Source organism: Canis aureus, chromosome 32 (genome assembly GCF_053574225.1).
Source record: "Canis aureus isolate CA01 chromosome 32, VMU_Caureus_v.1.0, whole genome shotgun sequence".
NCBI lineage: Eukaryota > Metazoa > Chordata > Mammalia > Carnivora > Canidae > Canis > Canis aureus.
The window spans coordinates 22237093-22251664 of record NC_135642.1 but is presented as its reverse complement, the minus strand read 5'-3'; the positions used below and the strand labels follow the sequence as shown (position 1 = coordinate 22251664).

General features: G+C 40.3%; 1 protein-coding gene across 2 annotated transcripts in view; it reads right to left on the bottom strand.

Moving 5' to 3' along the window:
• Positions 1-14572, bottom strand: part of TMOD2 (tropomodulin 2) — a 76797-nt gene that overhangs the window by 10189 nt on the left and 52036 nt on the right. For both annotated transcript variants that reach the window (XM_077881105.1, XM_077881104.1), the window contains exons 8-9: positions 10323-10466; positions 402-546 (exon numbers count right to left, since the gene is read on the bottom strand). In XM_077881105.1, the coding sequence (XP_077737231.1) occupies positions 402-546; positions 10323-10466 (289 nt within the window). The remainder of the gene's footprint in view (positions 1-401; positions 547-10322; positions 10467-14572) is intronic.

Below are 14572 nucleotides of genomic sequence, written 5' to 3'. Positions count from 1 at the left end.
AGACATAACTGTATTTGAACCCAAGTGCAAAAGCATGGTCAGGGGTCAAACTTAAATGAACTGGGAATTTCCACATCACTGCATCCATCTTCTGGTGCAGATAACATAGGGTGATTACATGTAAGTAGTAAGCAAAGGAGAACCAAATATATAAAGGAAACAAGCAGAAATCAAAGACTATCTGAAAAAAAAAGAACAAACAGTTCTTAAGAGAATGCTACAATAAAACTGAAACACTGTGGAAATTGATGAGAATTCCCAGGATAATATAATAATGTGCCTTTGATCCAGGGCTGACACCAAAGGCCAGGAGAATGTCTGCAATATTGTATCTGAAGTGGAGAAATAAACAGTTGTCATGCTCTTCTAATTGCTAAGGGCACACATTAGGGCTGCATTACCCAGGTCATTATTCTTTGTGATGGCGGCTGCCACCCTTGTTCGAGGGCCTTGCTTGGTAAACTGATATCCAAACTTGAGGATCCTTGAATTCTCCTCAAGCATCTGGGCAATTTCCATCTCCACAGCTGTTCCCAACTGTTGTCTCTGGGTACAGGTGCAGACACATACACAGGAAGACCAAGAAGAAAGAGGAAAGAGTTACTTGCATGGGAGAGATGCATGGCTGCTTGCTGCACAAAAAGGTAAAAGGACAGATGGAATAAAATACACTGAAAGGAATAAAGTCACTTGAGGTATTTTCTCCCATACAGTCACTTGAGATCTGCTCCTTGTCTAGAAGCAAAATCCACCAGACAGCCAAATCTGCTGGCGTGCTAAACTGGAAAGACTAGGCAAATTATTTAGAAAGGAAAACATGATTCCACGTGTAAAATTAAAGCAAAACTAATATTCGGTGCTTTCAATTTACCCCAGTTTCCATGTTTTGTTTTGTTTTTTAAGATTTTATTTATTTATGAGAGACACAGAGAGAGAGAGGCAGAGACACAGGCAGAGGAGAAGCAGGGGGAATGCAGGGAGCCTGATGTGGGGCTTGATCCCAGGACTCCAGGATCACACCCTGGGCCAAAGGCAGACACTCTACCGCTGAGCCACCCAGGCTTCCCACAGTTTCTGTGGTTTAAACAAAGGGTGTTTTTAAGTAGTGAAACTGTCTTAGAGCAATCAATCCAATTACTGAATTTTCTATTCTAGGATCCATATCCAAAAATAATTAAAGGTTATCAACCAGATGGCCATTCTTTCTCAGCAGGAGATCCCAAAGAAACTTCACTGTGGTTTGAACCATGGCCAGGTGAATTACGAAACCCCAAAGGGGTTATTAGGCTGTGGAAAAAAATTCCCAAGTTTTTTAAGTTGGTAAAAAGAAGCTTCCTGGTTTTTTTGTTTGTTTGCTTTTTGTTTTTTAAAGTGAATCAGAATAAAAAAAAAAAACTGAAAGTAATTTTTAAATGGGGTGTGTAAATATAGAAGTTTAAAAATTAATCAAAATTAAATAAAAATTAAAATTCAATTTTTCTGTAATATATTTTAAAATTTTAAGTAAAAAATATAGGCTTATTTAGAAAAAAACACACAAAAGTGTGTAAAATACAAAAGCTCCCTTCTCCAGTATTTCCATTCCCTATAGAGAAAGCCAGTTTGGCATATGGTATGTGGTCTTTTTAAACATTTTCTATGCATTCATATGTCTACCTAATCATAGGTACATATCTGCTTTTTTCTACATAAATGGATTATACCAGCATATTGTTCTGAAACGTATTTTTATTTTTCATTTAACATTAGAATACCTTTTCACATGTATGCATGTATCTCATTCTTATTAACAGCTGTCCAGCCGTCCATTGTAGTGATGGAGAATAACTTACTTAAGCTAGGTTCTACCGACTTTTTGTTACATTGCTTTCCATTGCTACTATTCCAAACAGTGCTGCAGTGAACTTCCCTTGTACACATAGTATATCCTAGAACATTTCTGCAAATGTGCCAGTAGGGCAAATTAGGGCTGGGCCCGAGAATAAGCATGTTTCAAATTTGGATATATTACTCACTTACCCTAAAAAATATAACAGTTTTTTTACTCCTACTAACAGTGGTTGAGATTTTTTCCCTACCCTGGTCAACATGGGATATTATCAATCTTTTCTACTTTTGTCAACCTAATAGATGAAGATTTATATTTCATTTATATTTATTTCATTGCTTTAATTTGCATTTCTCAAATTATGAATAAGAGCAATTAAATTTTCTTATGCAGCTGTACTTCTCTTTTTGGAAACTACCAGTCTCTGTTATGTGTGTGTGTGTGTGTGTGTGTGTGTGTGTATGTTTACCAGCTTACGGGTCCTTTTTTAAAAAAAAATAATTTCTAAGTTTCTTATATATTAAGGAATTAGCCTTTTATCAAATGTGTTGAACATATTTTATTCAGTTTGTCTTTTGACTTCTTGATTCTTTTTTCATTTTCATATGGCTAAATTTATATCAGTCTAGATTTTATATCATGTTTAGGCTCTTCTGATTTCTTTATCAGAAATCCTTCTGATTTCTTCCATTTTATGATTTCATATATTTTCATATTTATTTTTATTTATTTATTTTTTAATTTTTATTTATTTATGATAGTCACAGAGAGAGAGAGAGAGAGAGAGAGGCAGAGACACAGGCAGAGGGAGAAGCAGGCTCCATGCACTGGGAGCCCGATGTGGGATTCGATCCCAGGTCTCCAGGATCGCGCCCTAGGCCGAAGGCAGGCGCCAAACCGCTGCGCCACCTAGGGATCCCTATTTTCATATTTAAATCTACATTTTATTTGAATGAATTTTAGTATAAGATTCAAGATAGAGCCCCAACTTAATCTTGTTCCAAAATGCTAGTGGATTTTTTCACTATCTTTTACTTTGGCCTTTCCTCTCAGAGTTGAAATACTACTTTGCTACAAAATTCTCAGGTGTACTTGGATATGATTCTGGAATCCATTGTTCTGCCAAGGCTATTTTTGTGCCAGCATCATTTTTGATTGCTTTATTATATTTTAAAAATACACTTTTTAATTTTGGAAAATTTAACTATTGAGTAGATGAAGGAGAAAAGTTTAGGGAGAAATTTTTGTGTTCTAGGTGAGTTCTAAGGTCTAATTCTTTGCTCCTTTTCTTTGTTTTCACCCAACAACCTGTCAAACCAGTCTCTCCCCAAGAAATTAATAAAATGTGGTATTTCCAGTCAGACAATAACAACTGTGGGTATCCAGTGTAGAGATTAGCATTGTAAGCTCATGAGAGGGAGAGGCAGCAAAAAATAGATTCTGACCTCACAGTTCCATGAACAACTTTAGCTCACGACATGCTTTAGAACAGTGGGCTAGGGGATCCCTGGGTGGCGCAGCAGTTTGGCGCCTGCCTTTGGCCCAGGGCGCGATCCTGGAGACCCGGGATCGAATCCCACATCGGGCTCCCTGCATGGAGCCTGCTTCTCCCTCTGCCTATGTCTCTGCCTCTCTCTCTCTCTCTGTGTGACTATCATGAATAAATAAATAAAATCTTTAAAAAAAAAAAAAGAACAGTGGGCTGTACTAAGGATTGAGACCTGAGCTAAGGTTGGGCTGCCATAGCTATGCCTTATGCCCCTGGAATGGGCCAAGTGGTGCTATCAGGGGCAGAAGGAGCTTATGGTGGATGTGGCTGATGGGGAGGGATGACATAAAAGTTCCTTTACCTCCCCTCACAAATCTCAAGACTGTGGAGTCCTGTGCTTGGGTAATTCACAGGATGGGCATCTATCTGATGGGTATATAAAGGATATAGGAGCTGCAGAAAATTATATTGGGAAGGGGCATAGCAAATTAGGGGAGAAAGTAATGTAACATAGGGCACCTTTCTTTCTCAGCCTGAGTCTTTTTATTTAGGGTCTTTTGTGTTATATAAACCCAGGGCAACAAATGGAGGCCAGAATTTCTTATAATTTGTATAGGTTTCCCTTTTAGGAGTCACTAAATACAAAGAGAGAAATAAAAGTTTAAGCATACATTTCTTCTGTTTTTTTTTAAATGACCTTTTTTCGGTTTTATTTAGCAGTTACCCATCTGTTTCATTAATATGCATCATGGATTGTTGTTCTCATAGGGGGCATCTGATTAAATCATTACCTTTTTACCTGGAGCCTCGCCACAGCAGCCTGCCCCAGTGACGGGCTCTCAGCAAGCCTTCATTTTGGTGCAGCTGCCTGCCACAAGGATGCTAAATTGGTCTCAGCTGCTGGTCCTGCCTGAGGAAACTGTCTTACAGATTATTTTATTTTTTATTTTTATTTTTTTGATTTGCTATTTTATTTTTTATTTAAAAATTTTATTAGAGTTCAATTTGCCAACATATATCATAACACCCAGTGCTCATCCCAAGTGCCCCCCTCAGTGCCCATCACCTAGTCACCCCAACCCCCCGCCCACCTCGCCTTCCACTACCCCTTGTTCATTTCCCAGAGTTAGGTGTCTCTCATGTTCTGTCTCCCTCACTGATATTTTCACTCATTTCTCTCCTTTCCCTTTATTCCCTTTCACTAATTTTTATATTCCCCAAATGAATGAGACCATATAATGTTTGTCCTTTTCCGATTGACTTATTTCACTCGGCCTAATACCTTCCAGGTCCCTCCACGTCGAAGCTAATGGTGGGTATTTGTCGTTTCTAATGGCTGAGTAATATCCCATTGTATACATAGACCACATCTTCTTTATCTATTCATCTTTTGATGGACACCGAGGCTCCTCCCACAGTTTGGCTATTGTGGATATTGCTGCTATAAACATCAGGGTGCAGGTGTCCCAGCGTTTCACTGCATGTGTATCTTTGGGGTAAATCCCCAGCATGCAATTGCTGGGTCATAGGGCAGATCTATTTTTAACTCTTTGAGGCACCTCCACACAGTTTTCCAGAGCGGCTGCACCAGTTCACATTTCCACCAAGAGTGCAAGAGGGTTCCCCTTTCTCCACATCCTCTCCAACATTTGTGGTTTCCTGCCTTGTTAATTTTCCCCATTCTCACTGGTGTGAGATGGTATCTCATTGTGGTTTTGATTTGTATTTCCCTGATGGCCAGGGATGCGGAGCATTTTCTCATGTATTTGTTGGTCATGTCTATGACCAAATTTCCTCTGTGAAATTTCTCTTCATGTCTTTTGCCCATTTCATGATTGGATTGTTTCTTTGCTGTTGAGTTTAATAAGTTCTTTATAGATCTTGGAAACTAGCCCTTTATCTGAAAGGTCATTTGCAAATATCTTCTCCCATTCTGTAGGTTGTCTTTTAGTTTTGTTGACTGTATCCTTTGCTGTGCAAAAGCTTCTTATCTTGATGAAGTCCCAATAGTTCATTTTTGCTTTTGTTTCTCTTGCCTTCATGGATGTATCTTGCAAGAAGTTGCTGTGGCCAAGTTCAAAAAGGGTGTGGCCTGTGTTCTCCTCTAGGATTTTGATGGATTCTTGTCTCATATTTAGATCATTCATCCATTTTGAGTTTATCTTTGTGTATGGGCTAAGAGAATGGACTAGTTTCATTCTTCTGCATGTGGCTGTCCAATTTTCCCAGCACCATTAATTGAAGAGACTTTTTTCCAGCGGATAGTCTTTCCTGCTTTGTCGAATATTAGTTGCCCATAAAGTTCAGGGTCCACTTCTGGGTTCTCTATTCTGTTCCACTGATCTATGTGTCTGTTTCTGTGCCAGTACCACACTATCTTGATGACCACAGCTTTGTAGTAGAACCTGAAATCTGGCATTGTGATGCCCCCAGCTCTGATTTTCTATTTTAATATTCCCCTGGCTATTCAGGGTCTTTTCTGATTCCACACAAATCTTAAGATGATTTGTTCCAACTCTCTGAAGAAAGTCCATGGTATTTTGATAGGGATTGCATTAAATGTGTAAATTGCCCTGGGTAACATTGACATTTTCACAATATTAATTATTCCAATCCATGAGCATGGAATATTTTTCCATCTTTTTATGTCTTCCTCAATTTCTTTCAGAAGTGTTCTGTAGTTTTTAGGGTATAGATCCTTCACCTCTTTGGTTAGGTTTATTCCTAGGTATCTTATGCTTTTGGGTGCAATTGTAAATGGGATTGACTCCTTAATTTCTCTTTCTTCAGTCTCATTCTTAGTGTATAGAAATGCCACTGACTTCTGGGCATTGATTTTGTATCCTTCCACACTGCCAAATTGCTGTATGAGGGATCCCTGGGTGGCACAGCGGTTTGGCGCCTGCCTTTGGCCCAGGGTGTGATCCTGGAGACCCGGGATCAAATCCCACGTCGGGCTCCCGGTGCATGGAGCCTGCTTCTCCCTTCTTCCTGTGTCTCTGCCTCTCTCTCTCTCTCTCTCTCTGTGTGACTATCATAAATAAATAAAAAATTTTAAAAAAACCAAATTGCTGTATGAGTTCTAGCAATCTTGGGATGGAGTCTTTTGGGTTTTCTATGTACAGTATCATGTCATCTGCAAAGAGGGAGAGTTTGACTTCTTCTTTGCCAATTTGAATGCCTTTTATTTCTTTTTGTTGCCTGATTGCTGAGGCTAGGACTTCCAGTACTATGTTGAATAGCAGTGGTGAGAGTGGACATCCCTGTCTTGTTCCTGATCTTAGGGGAAAGGTTCCCAGTGTTTCCCCATTGAGAATGATATTTGCTGTGGGCTTTTCGTAGATGGCTTTTAAGATGTTGAGGAATGTTCCATCTATCCCTACACTCTGAAGAGTTTTGATCAGGGATGGATGCTGTATTTTGTCAGATGCTTTCTCTGCATCTATTGAGAGGATCATATGGTTCTTGGTTTTTTCTCTTGCTGATATGATCAATCACATTGATTGCTTTACGAGTGTTGAACCAGCCTTGCATCCTGGGGATAAATCCCACTTGGTCATGGTGAATAATCTTCTTAATGTACTGTTGGATCCTATTGGCTAGTATCTTGTTGAGAAATTTTGCATCCATGTTCATCAGGGATATTGGTCTATTTTTGGTCTATACCTCTTTTTGGTGGGGTCTTTGTCTGGTTTTGGAATTAAGGTGATGCTGGCCTCATAGAACGAATTTGGAAGTACTCCATCTCTTTCTATCTTTCCGAACAGCTTTAGTAGAATAGGTATGGTTTCTTCTTTAAATGTTTGATAGAATTCCCCTGGGAAGCCCTCTGGCCCTGGACTTTTGTGTCTTGGGAGCTTTTTGATGACTGCTTCAATTTCCTCCCTGGTTATTGGTCTGTTCAGGTTTTCTATTTCTTCCTGTTCCAGTTTTGGTAGTTTGTGGTTTTCCAGAAATGCGTCCATTTCTTCTAGATTGCCTAATTTATTGGCGTATAGCTGCTCATAAGTTTTTAAAATAATTTGTATTTCCTTGGTATTGGTGGTGATCTCTCTTTTCTCATTTATGATTTTATTATTTTGAATCTTTTCTCTCTTCTTTTTAATAAGGCTGGCTAATGGTTTATCTATCTTATTAATTCTTTCAAATAACCAACTCCTGGTTTTGTTAATCTGTTCCACAGTTCTTCTGGTCTCTATTTCATTGAGTTCTCGAATCTTTATAGATTATTTTATTTTAAATCCTTCATTATGTAGATGAGGAAACTGAGGTCTATTTCAAATAGCTTATGAGTTGATAAAATTTGGATGGAAATCAAGTTCTGGCTCTTAATTTCCTCTTTCCTGGAATAAAGCAAAAATTTTTCCAATTGCTCTAGAAGGTCTCAATCCTCTTTCTTGTCAAAAGGGAAAAGAAGCTATTTCAGAAACATACTGGGGAATAAAGTGGAAAAACTACACAATTCTATCCCAGATGACTGAAGAAGGCTGATAAGATTGATGTAAGTAAGGGGATTTGAGAGAGCAAATTCAGGCTTTGTATGTCAGGGTTCTTCCTTCACATGCATTATGAAAAGCCGCTCTATTCTCAATGTTCAGGATTCTAATCCATTAGATGCAGCGTTGCCAGATTTACCAAATAAAAATACAGGACACTAGTTAAGTTTGGATTTTGATTACTAGTAATAAATAATTTCAATAAATAAAAAGAAATATATACATTTTTAGTATAGTATGTGCCAAACATTTGATGGTACATACACTAAAAATTATTTGTTGTTTATCTGAAATTTAAATTTAACTATATTGTATCTGGGAATCCTAACTAGGTGGTATTTTAGAAGGAGCTAGGAACAGAGTATCTGGAACATTATATCAGATATGGGCTTTCATAATGGCCTAAACTAACATAAGAGGTTAAATATACTTTGCAATAAGGTATCCACCTCTGTCGTAGATGTCCTGGAAATAATATGCTAAGAACTCAGTTCACTTCTTTCTGATACTAGTTCATTTGATAAATATTCCTGAGCTATTGCTTCTTTTCTTCCCATTTTTTTTTAAAAGATTTTATTTATTTATTCACAGAGATGCAGAGAGAGACGCAGAGACACAGGCAGAGGGAGAAGCAGGCTCCATACAGAGAGCCTGACATGGGACTCGATCCCGGGTCTCCAGGATCACGCCCTGGGCTGCAGGCGGTGCTAAACCGCTGCACCACCGGGGCTGCCCACCTTCCCGTTTTTTTGTTTTTTTTTTTAAATTTTTTATTTATTTATGATAGTCACACACACACACACAGAGAGAGAGAGAGAGAGAGAGGCAGAGACATAGGCAGAGGCAGAAGCAGGCTCCATGCACCGGGAGCCCAACGTGGGACTCAATCCCGGGTCTCCAGGATCGTGCCCTGGGCCAAAGGCAGGCGCCAAACCGCTGCGCCACCCAGGTATCCCCACCTTCCCGTTTATATATCTCTCTGGCTCATTTTCCTACTCTCCCATTCCCTGATGCCTCTTTTTAAATTTACGAGGAGCAGTACACACAGCTTCCTGAATCACATTGAGTTTCATGAGTGTGTACAGCTGGGTGTGTATATCCCCTTCACAGATCTTCATTTGGGAAAGCTGTGTTGGTGATGCATCCCTTCTGGGGAGGGTGAGAGTAAAGGAGCACCTGTCTTCGGTAGGTTCCCTGGCTCCCCTAGCAGCAAGTCTCTGGAGGAGCCCAGGGGCAGAGGACCTGCACTAAAGCAGCCCATGTGTCCTAATTAACAAAAAAAGTACTGTAGAGCTGTTCATGGGACCTGCTGGGGATTTCCAGACTTAAGCAAAATCCTGGGTAGAGTCCTGATGCTTTGTCAGGTCTTGGAGGGTTTAGACTAGGGAATTTCCAGACGTGCAGGGGGCACTCTCAACAGGGCGCTCTCCTCACTGGCCCTGCCACTACCCCACAAGTGAATGCTCACAGCACAAAGTCTCTGTGTTCTCTCCTCTTTCTGGGCCATGGCAGGGCCCTTTCTTCCACTAGACAGTGTCTGGACCTTTCAGATTCACTTGAGTCCCATGGCAGACGGCTCGGCTCTCCGTGGTGAAAGGGGCAGGACACAGCATCACACTGAGAACTGAGAATTGCTGCCCAACAGCAGGAGCCAGCGGAAGCTAGCAGAGCAACCAGAAGTGCACACCAGGCGGATGCTGGGAAAAGGCCTCCAGGGTACAGGAAGAAAGATGAGGCTCTAGAGTAAAGCAGTGTGCTTTGGCTGTTGATGGGAACCTAAGAAACACTGCAATAGGGCTGAGACTGTGATCACACTGTGGGTATGGCCTGCTTCTCTAAGCCAGACCATCTTCTAGAACCCGGATTCCTCTGAACAGGCTCTGTGGCCAGCCCAGACTACAGGAGTCCAGTTCTCCCTGTTTTTGTTTTTGTTTTTTTTTTTTTCAGTTCTGGCTGCCTCCAACCAAGAGCAAGGAGTCTGTCTCTGGGTATGGCTAGTGTGCTTTCTCCTTGCAGCCACAGTCCCAGTGAGAGGCAACAGTAAGGCTGGGACAGGACTGGCTGAGATTCCCGCTAGGAGGCAAGGGTGATTGATGGCTGCACAGAGCAGCTATCAACACCTGTGGTCCCACCTCCTCTCTCCCCCGCTGCCTGTTTAGCTGAGGGCTGGGGGAGAGCTAGCCCTTTCAGTCTTGGGCGGCCTCACTGTGCGTAGTGTTTAGTTACTGACATGCGCTCCCACACACCCTCTACAGGCCGGAAGCTGGTATAACTTACAGGGAAGCCAGAACCTCAGATTAACAGAACTTTGGCTTTTAACTCACTGCCTTGCGAGACACTTTTTCTTCTTTCTTCTTCCTTCTTCTTTTAATTTTTAAGTTTCTCAGATTTATTTATTCATGAGAGACACAGAGAGAGAGAGAGAGGCAGAGACATAGGCAGATGCTCAACCACTGAAGCACCCAGATGCCCACAGCACCCCCTTTCACATGCACCCTCGGAGTCCTACCTGGTTGTCGATCTTGATCTCTGTCAGGGTGTCATTTTCTCTTAGTGCCTCCACCAGAGCCAGGATCCCAGTCCCAGTGATAAAATTGGATTCAATGTTTAGGCTTTTCAGGGTCTTGTTTACTTTCAGCATATCTGCAAAAGCCTTTGATGCAAAAAAGAAATAACCATTAATGCTTCTAAAGATTTATTTACTGAACTCCCCACTCCCAAATTAAACACAGATGGTTTTTATAAACTTAAAGAAAAACTGAGTCAAGTCAAACTAAGAATAATTCAGTCCAGCAGCCCAGACTTAGGAATCTTATGTACCTAAAACCAAAACCAAAACCAAAAAATCCTGATATAGGATTACCAACTTTGTTCAGTAAGGACATTGAGTAAAATCCCACTACCATCTGTTATCATTGTCAGTTTCTATTGTGTGTGTTTGTGTGTGTGTGTGCGTGTGCGTGTGTTTTGAGAAAAAGGCATTTTAATATTAGGAAAAAATGTGGAAAGGACACGATCTCAGAATTTTGTGCCTTTTACTATGAATGGATAAGAGAAACTCTACTGTTGACTGGCATGTGGGCACTAGTCATATTATTTAGGTCATCTATAAATCAGAATTCCTCAAAGTGATTTTTGGAATATAATCACCATTCAGAGTGGCAAACCCACTGGAGACTCCCAGTTCAAGACAACAGATACATACATGCACCTGCCTATTCCTCTTGCACCCAACATTTCCCACTGTTATGAAGGGAAGATAGCATTTTTAAGTGAATGGAACTCTCACAGTGCAGGAAAAATAAAACAAAAGAGAGGGCCACTACCTTGAAGAATTGCTGAAATACAGAAAAGAGGACATTGGTGGAGAAATGATCACAAAAAAAGCTGTTGCCCAGGATGCCAGAGGTAAGTCCTGAATGGGGTATTTCATTAAAGAACTGCCTTAAGAACAGAGGAACAACTAGATGGATAGCACATTGCCCCTCCTGCAGTTTCCCCAGAAAAGAAACCACTGCCAGTGCAACCATCAAGAAAACTTTTCCAGGAAGATACTCTGGTGAGGCTAGGACCTGAGACAGAAGCCGTACATAAAGAGGCACCTCTGTACCTCTCACCAGATATGGTGTGGGAGAAAAAGAGAGGAGAGGCAGCTATGTCCAGGAGTGAAATATACTGAAATGTACCCCTTCCCAGAGTGATGCCCTCTTAGCTGTACAGTTGTGGGGGACTCCCTGCCACCTGTCAGCTCCTCATGCACACCCTTCAGAGAGGGCTGCCAGTCAGTCCACCTGCCTGCTTACAAAAGCGTTCATTCATTCATTCATTCATTCATTCATTCATTTATTCAAAAAAGACTATTTATTGGGCTTCTATAGCAGCCAGCAGCAGAGAAAACATAAATCCCTTTCCTAAGAGGGCAGTTGATAAATTAATAAATAAAATACATTGCCTGTTGAATGGTGACAAATGGGAAACAGAAAGGGCCCTCCCTCCCTTTTAAGGGAGAGCTCTGTTGGCGAAACAGATTGACACAACTGCAGAGGAAATGATCCTAGTTTACACAAAACAACCTCGTTCTCTATTTGCAAGTCTGGCAACCAGACTGCCAGACATATTAGGAAAACCAACATCACGGAAGAGAAAAGCCAAGCTAACCAAATAGGACAACATACTGTAGAGATTATTCAAGGAACAGAAACAAATATAAAAATTCCAATTGTTATTCTCTCTCTTCTCTTCCCCTAAAAAAGAAAAGAAAGAAAACACATTGTATCCATAAAATAAATACTTGCTATTATGGGGGGGGAATATGAACAAAGAAATGTTTTGAAAAATTTAAATATTATATTGAAATAAAGAAAAATAATAGACATCCAGAATTACAAAACGAGCATGGCTGAAGACCAAGTTGGTGAGTGAGAACATAAATCTAGGGATATTCCCAAGAATGCAGAGTAAAAAGACAAAGATAGAAAATATGAGACAAATATTAAAAGATATGGGGAAAGATACAGAAGTTCAACATTCATCTAGTAGGAGTTTCAGAAGGATGAAAGAATAAAAGACAATAGAAGGGAAGAAATTATAAAATAATAGGAAAAAAAATTTCCTAGATTTGAAGGGGGTTATGAGTCTTTATCTGAAAGAACCTACTGGATGCTCTGCAAAATGAGTAAAGAAGACTCATAAGTGGGGCACATACAAGTGAAATTTCAGAACTCCAAATGAAAAGAGAGAGTCCTAAAAGTTTCTAGCAAGAAAAAAGAAGTTACTTACAAAGAAACAAGACTCAGACCACCATTAGTCACTAGACTATAAAGCCCATGAAGACAGAGATTTATGCATTTACATAGCCAGGTAATTGTTTTTTTTTTTAAATATTTTATTTATTTATTCATGAGAGACACACAGAGAGAGAGAGAGAGAGAGAGAGAAAGAGGCAGAGACACAGGCAGAGGGAGAAGCAGGCTCCATGCAGGGAGCCCAATGTGGGACTCGATCCCGGGACTCCAGGATCACGTCCTAGGTCGAAGGCAGGTGCCAAACTGCTGAGCCACCCAGGGATCCCCAGCCAGGTAATTTGTAAATATGGGTGAAAAGTTTAAGATTTTTGCAATCTATATACAAAACACAGACTATAATGGCAAAAAACATATAAAGCTGAAATGTGTGAAAATAATGGGATAACTACAATTTGGAAGTAGAAAAAGGAGGGATGAAGACAGGGTATAGAACTCTCAGCTTTTCTCATGGAGAAATAAAAATTATCAAAGTATGTATACCAAGGGGTTTTCCACTCCGCCTACATGTTAGAATGATCTGGAAGCTTTAAAGTATATACCAATACTTGGGCCCCACCCCAGATAATTAGAATCTCAGGCTATAGCTTGGACTGCTATATCTTTCTTTAAGTATGTATGTATGTATTTAATTAATTAATTAATTAATTAATTTATGACAGAGAGAGACAGAGAGAGAGAGGACTAGCTGTGGGGAGGGAGAGAGACAAGCAGACTCCTTACCAAGCACAGGGCCTGACACGGGGCTCATTCCCACCACCCGAAGACCAGGACCTGAGCCAAAACCAAAAGGTGGGACACCTAACCAACTGAGTCACCCAGGCACCCCTGGATTTCTGGGGTGCCTGGTTTTTAAAAAGCTCTCCAGGTGATTCATGTTCACCAGGATTGACAAGCACTTTAATTAAAGTCCTAAAGACAACAACTAGAAAAATGAAATACAAATCATTAATACTGATTGCTCTGGGGAATGGAACAAGGAACTTCTTAATTATTTTAATTGTTTTTATGGTGGAAAACACAGGAAGAAGAAAGAGAAGGACTAACTTGGGACCAGAACAGGATTTCTCGACCTTGGCATCAATGACGTTTGAGGCCAGAGGATTCTTTGTTGTGGGATGTTGTCCTGTGTACTGCAGGATGTTTAGCAGCTTCTGAGACCCATTAAATGCCAATAGTACCCTTCCCAGTCATGACAACCAAAAATATCTGCAGATACTGCCAAATGTCCCCTGGAGGGCAAAATTACGGAGTTGAGAAGCACCAGACTAGAAGACTAATCCTGTGTGTTAGTCAAGCAGTTGCTTTAACTGCAAAGAAAGCTCAAAGATTTGGACTGACATTATTGTACCCCACGTAAATTAAAGTGTATTTATTCACTGCTAGGTCCTTAATTGGAATTAAACGTACACATTTTAATTAGAGCATCAGAAGGAAATGCATTAGGCGTTCCTTATGGACGTTCCAGGCTTCAGGATTTACGTTCATTATTAGAATAACAAAATGCCGGAGCAATTAGGCCTTTATAAAAAAGTTGCAGGACTTCCTGGCAAGTAGCCAGGATCTTGCCACTTTCTTTTAAACTTGAGAAAACACTCTTCTCATACTGAACAAAACAGGGGAGACCCAGCCAAACATAACCCTGGGCTGTAGGCCCAAGTTAATTTCAGTTCAGCAAATATTTAAGCATCTATTACATGTGCTGGGGATAACATCAGTAAAACAAAGACTAGATTTCTTAAATGTTATATAAATAGTTATAGTAGAAATACATTTTTTAAGAGAAGATTTTTGCTTTCTGTACTTTACAGGATTATATGGAAATCCAGTTTCCTGCATTGTCCAAATCTGCACCATCCACAGGGTAGCCTCAAGACACATGTTCCTATTAAGCCCTTGAAAAATGGCTGGCCTGAATTGAGACGTGCTGTAAAACACATACTGGATTTCAACAATG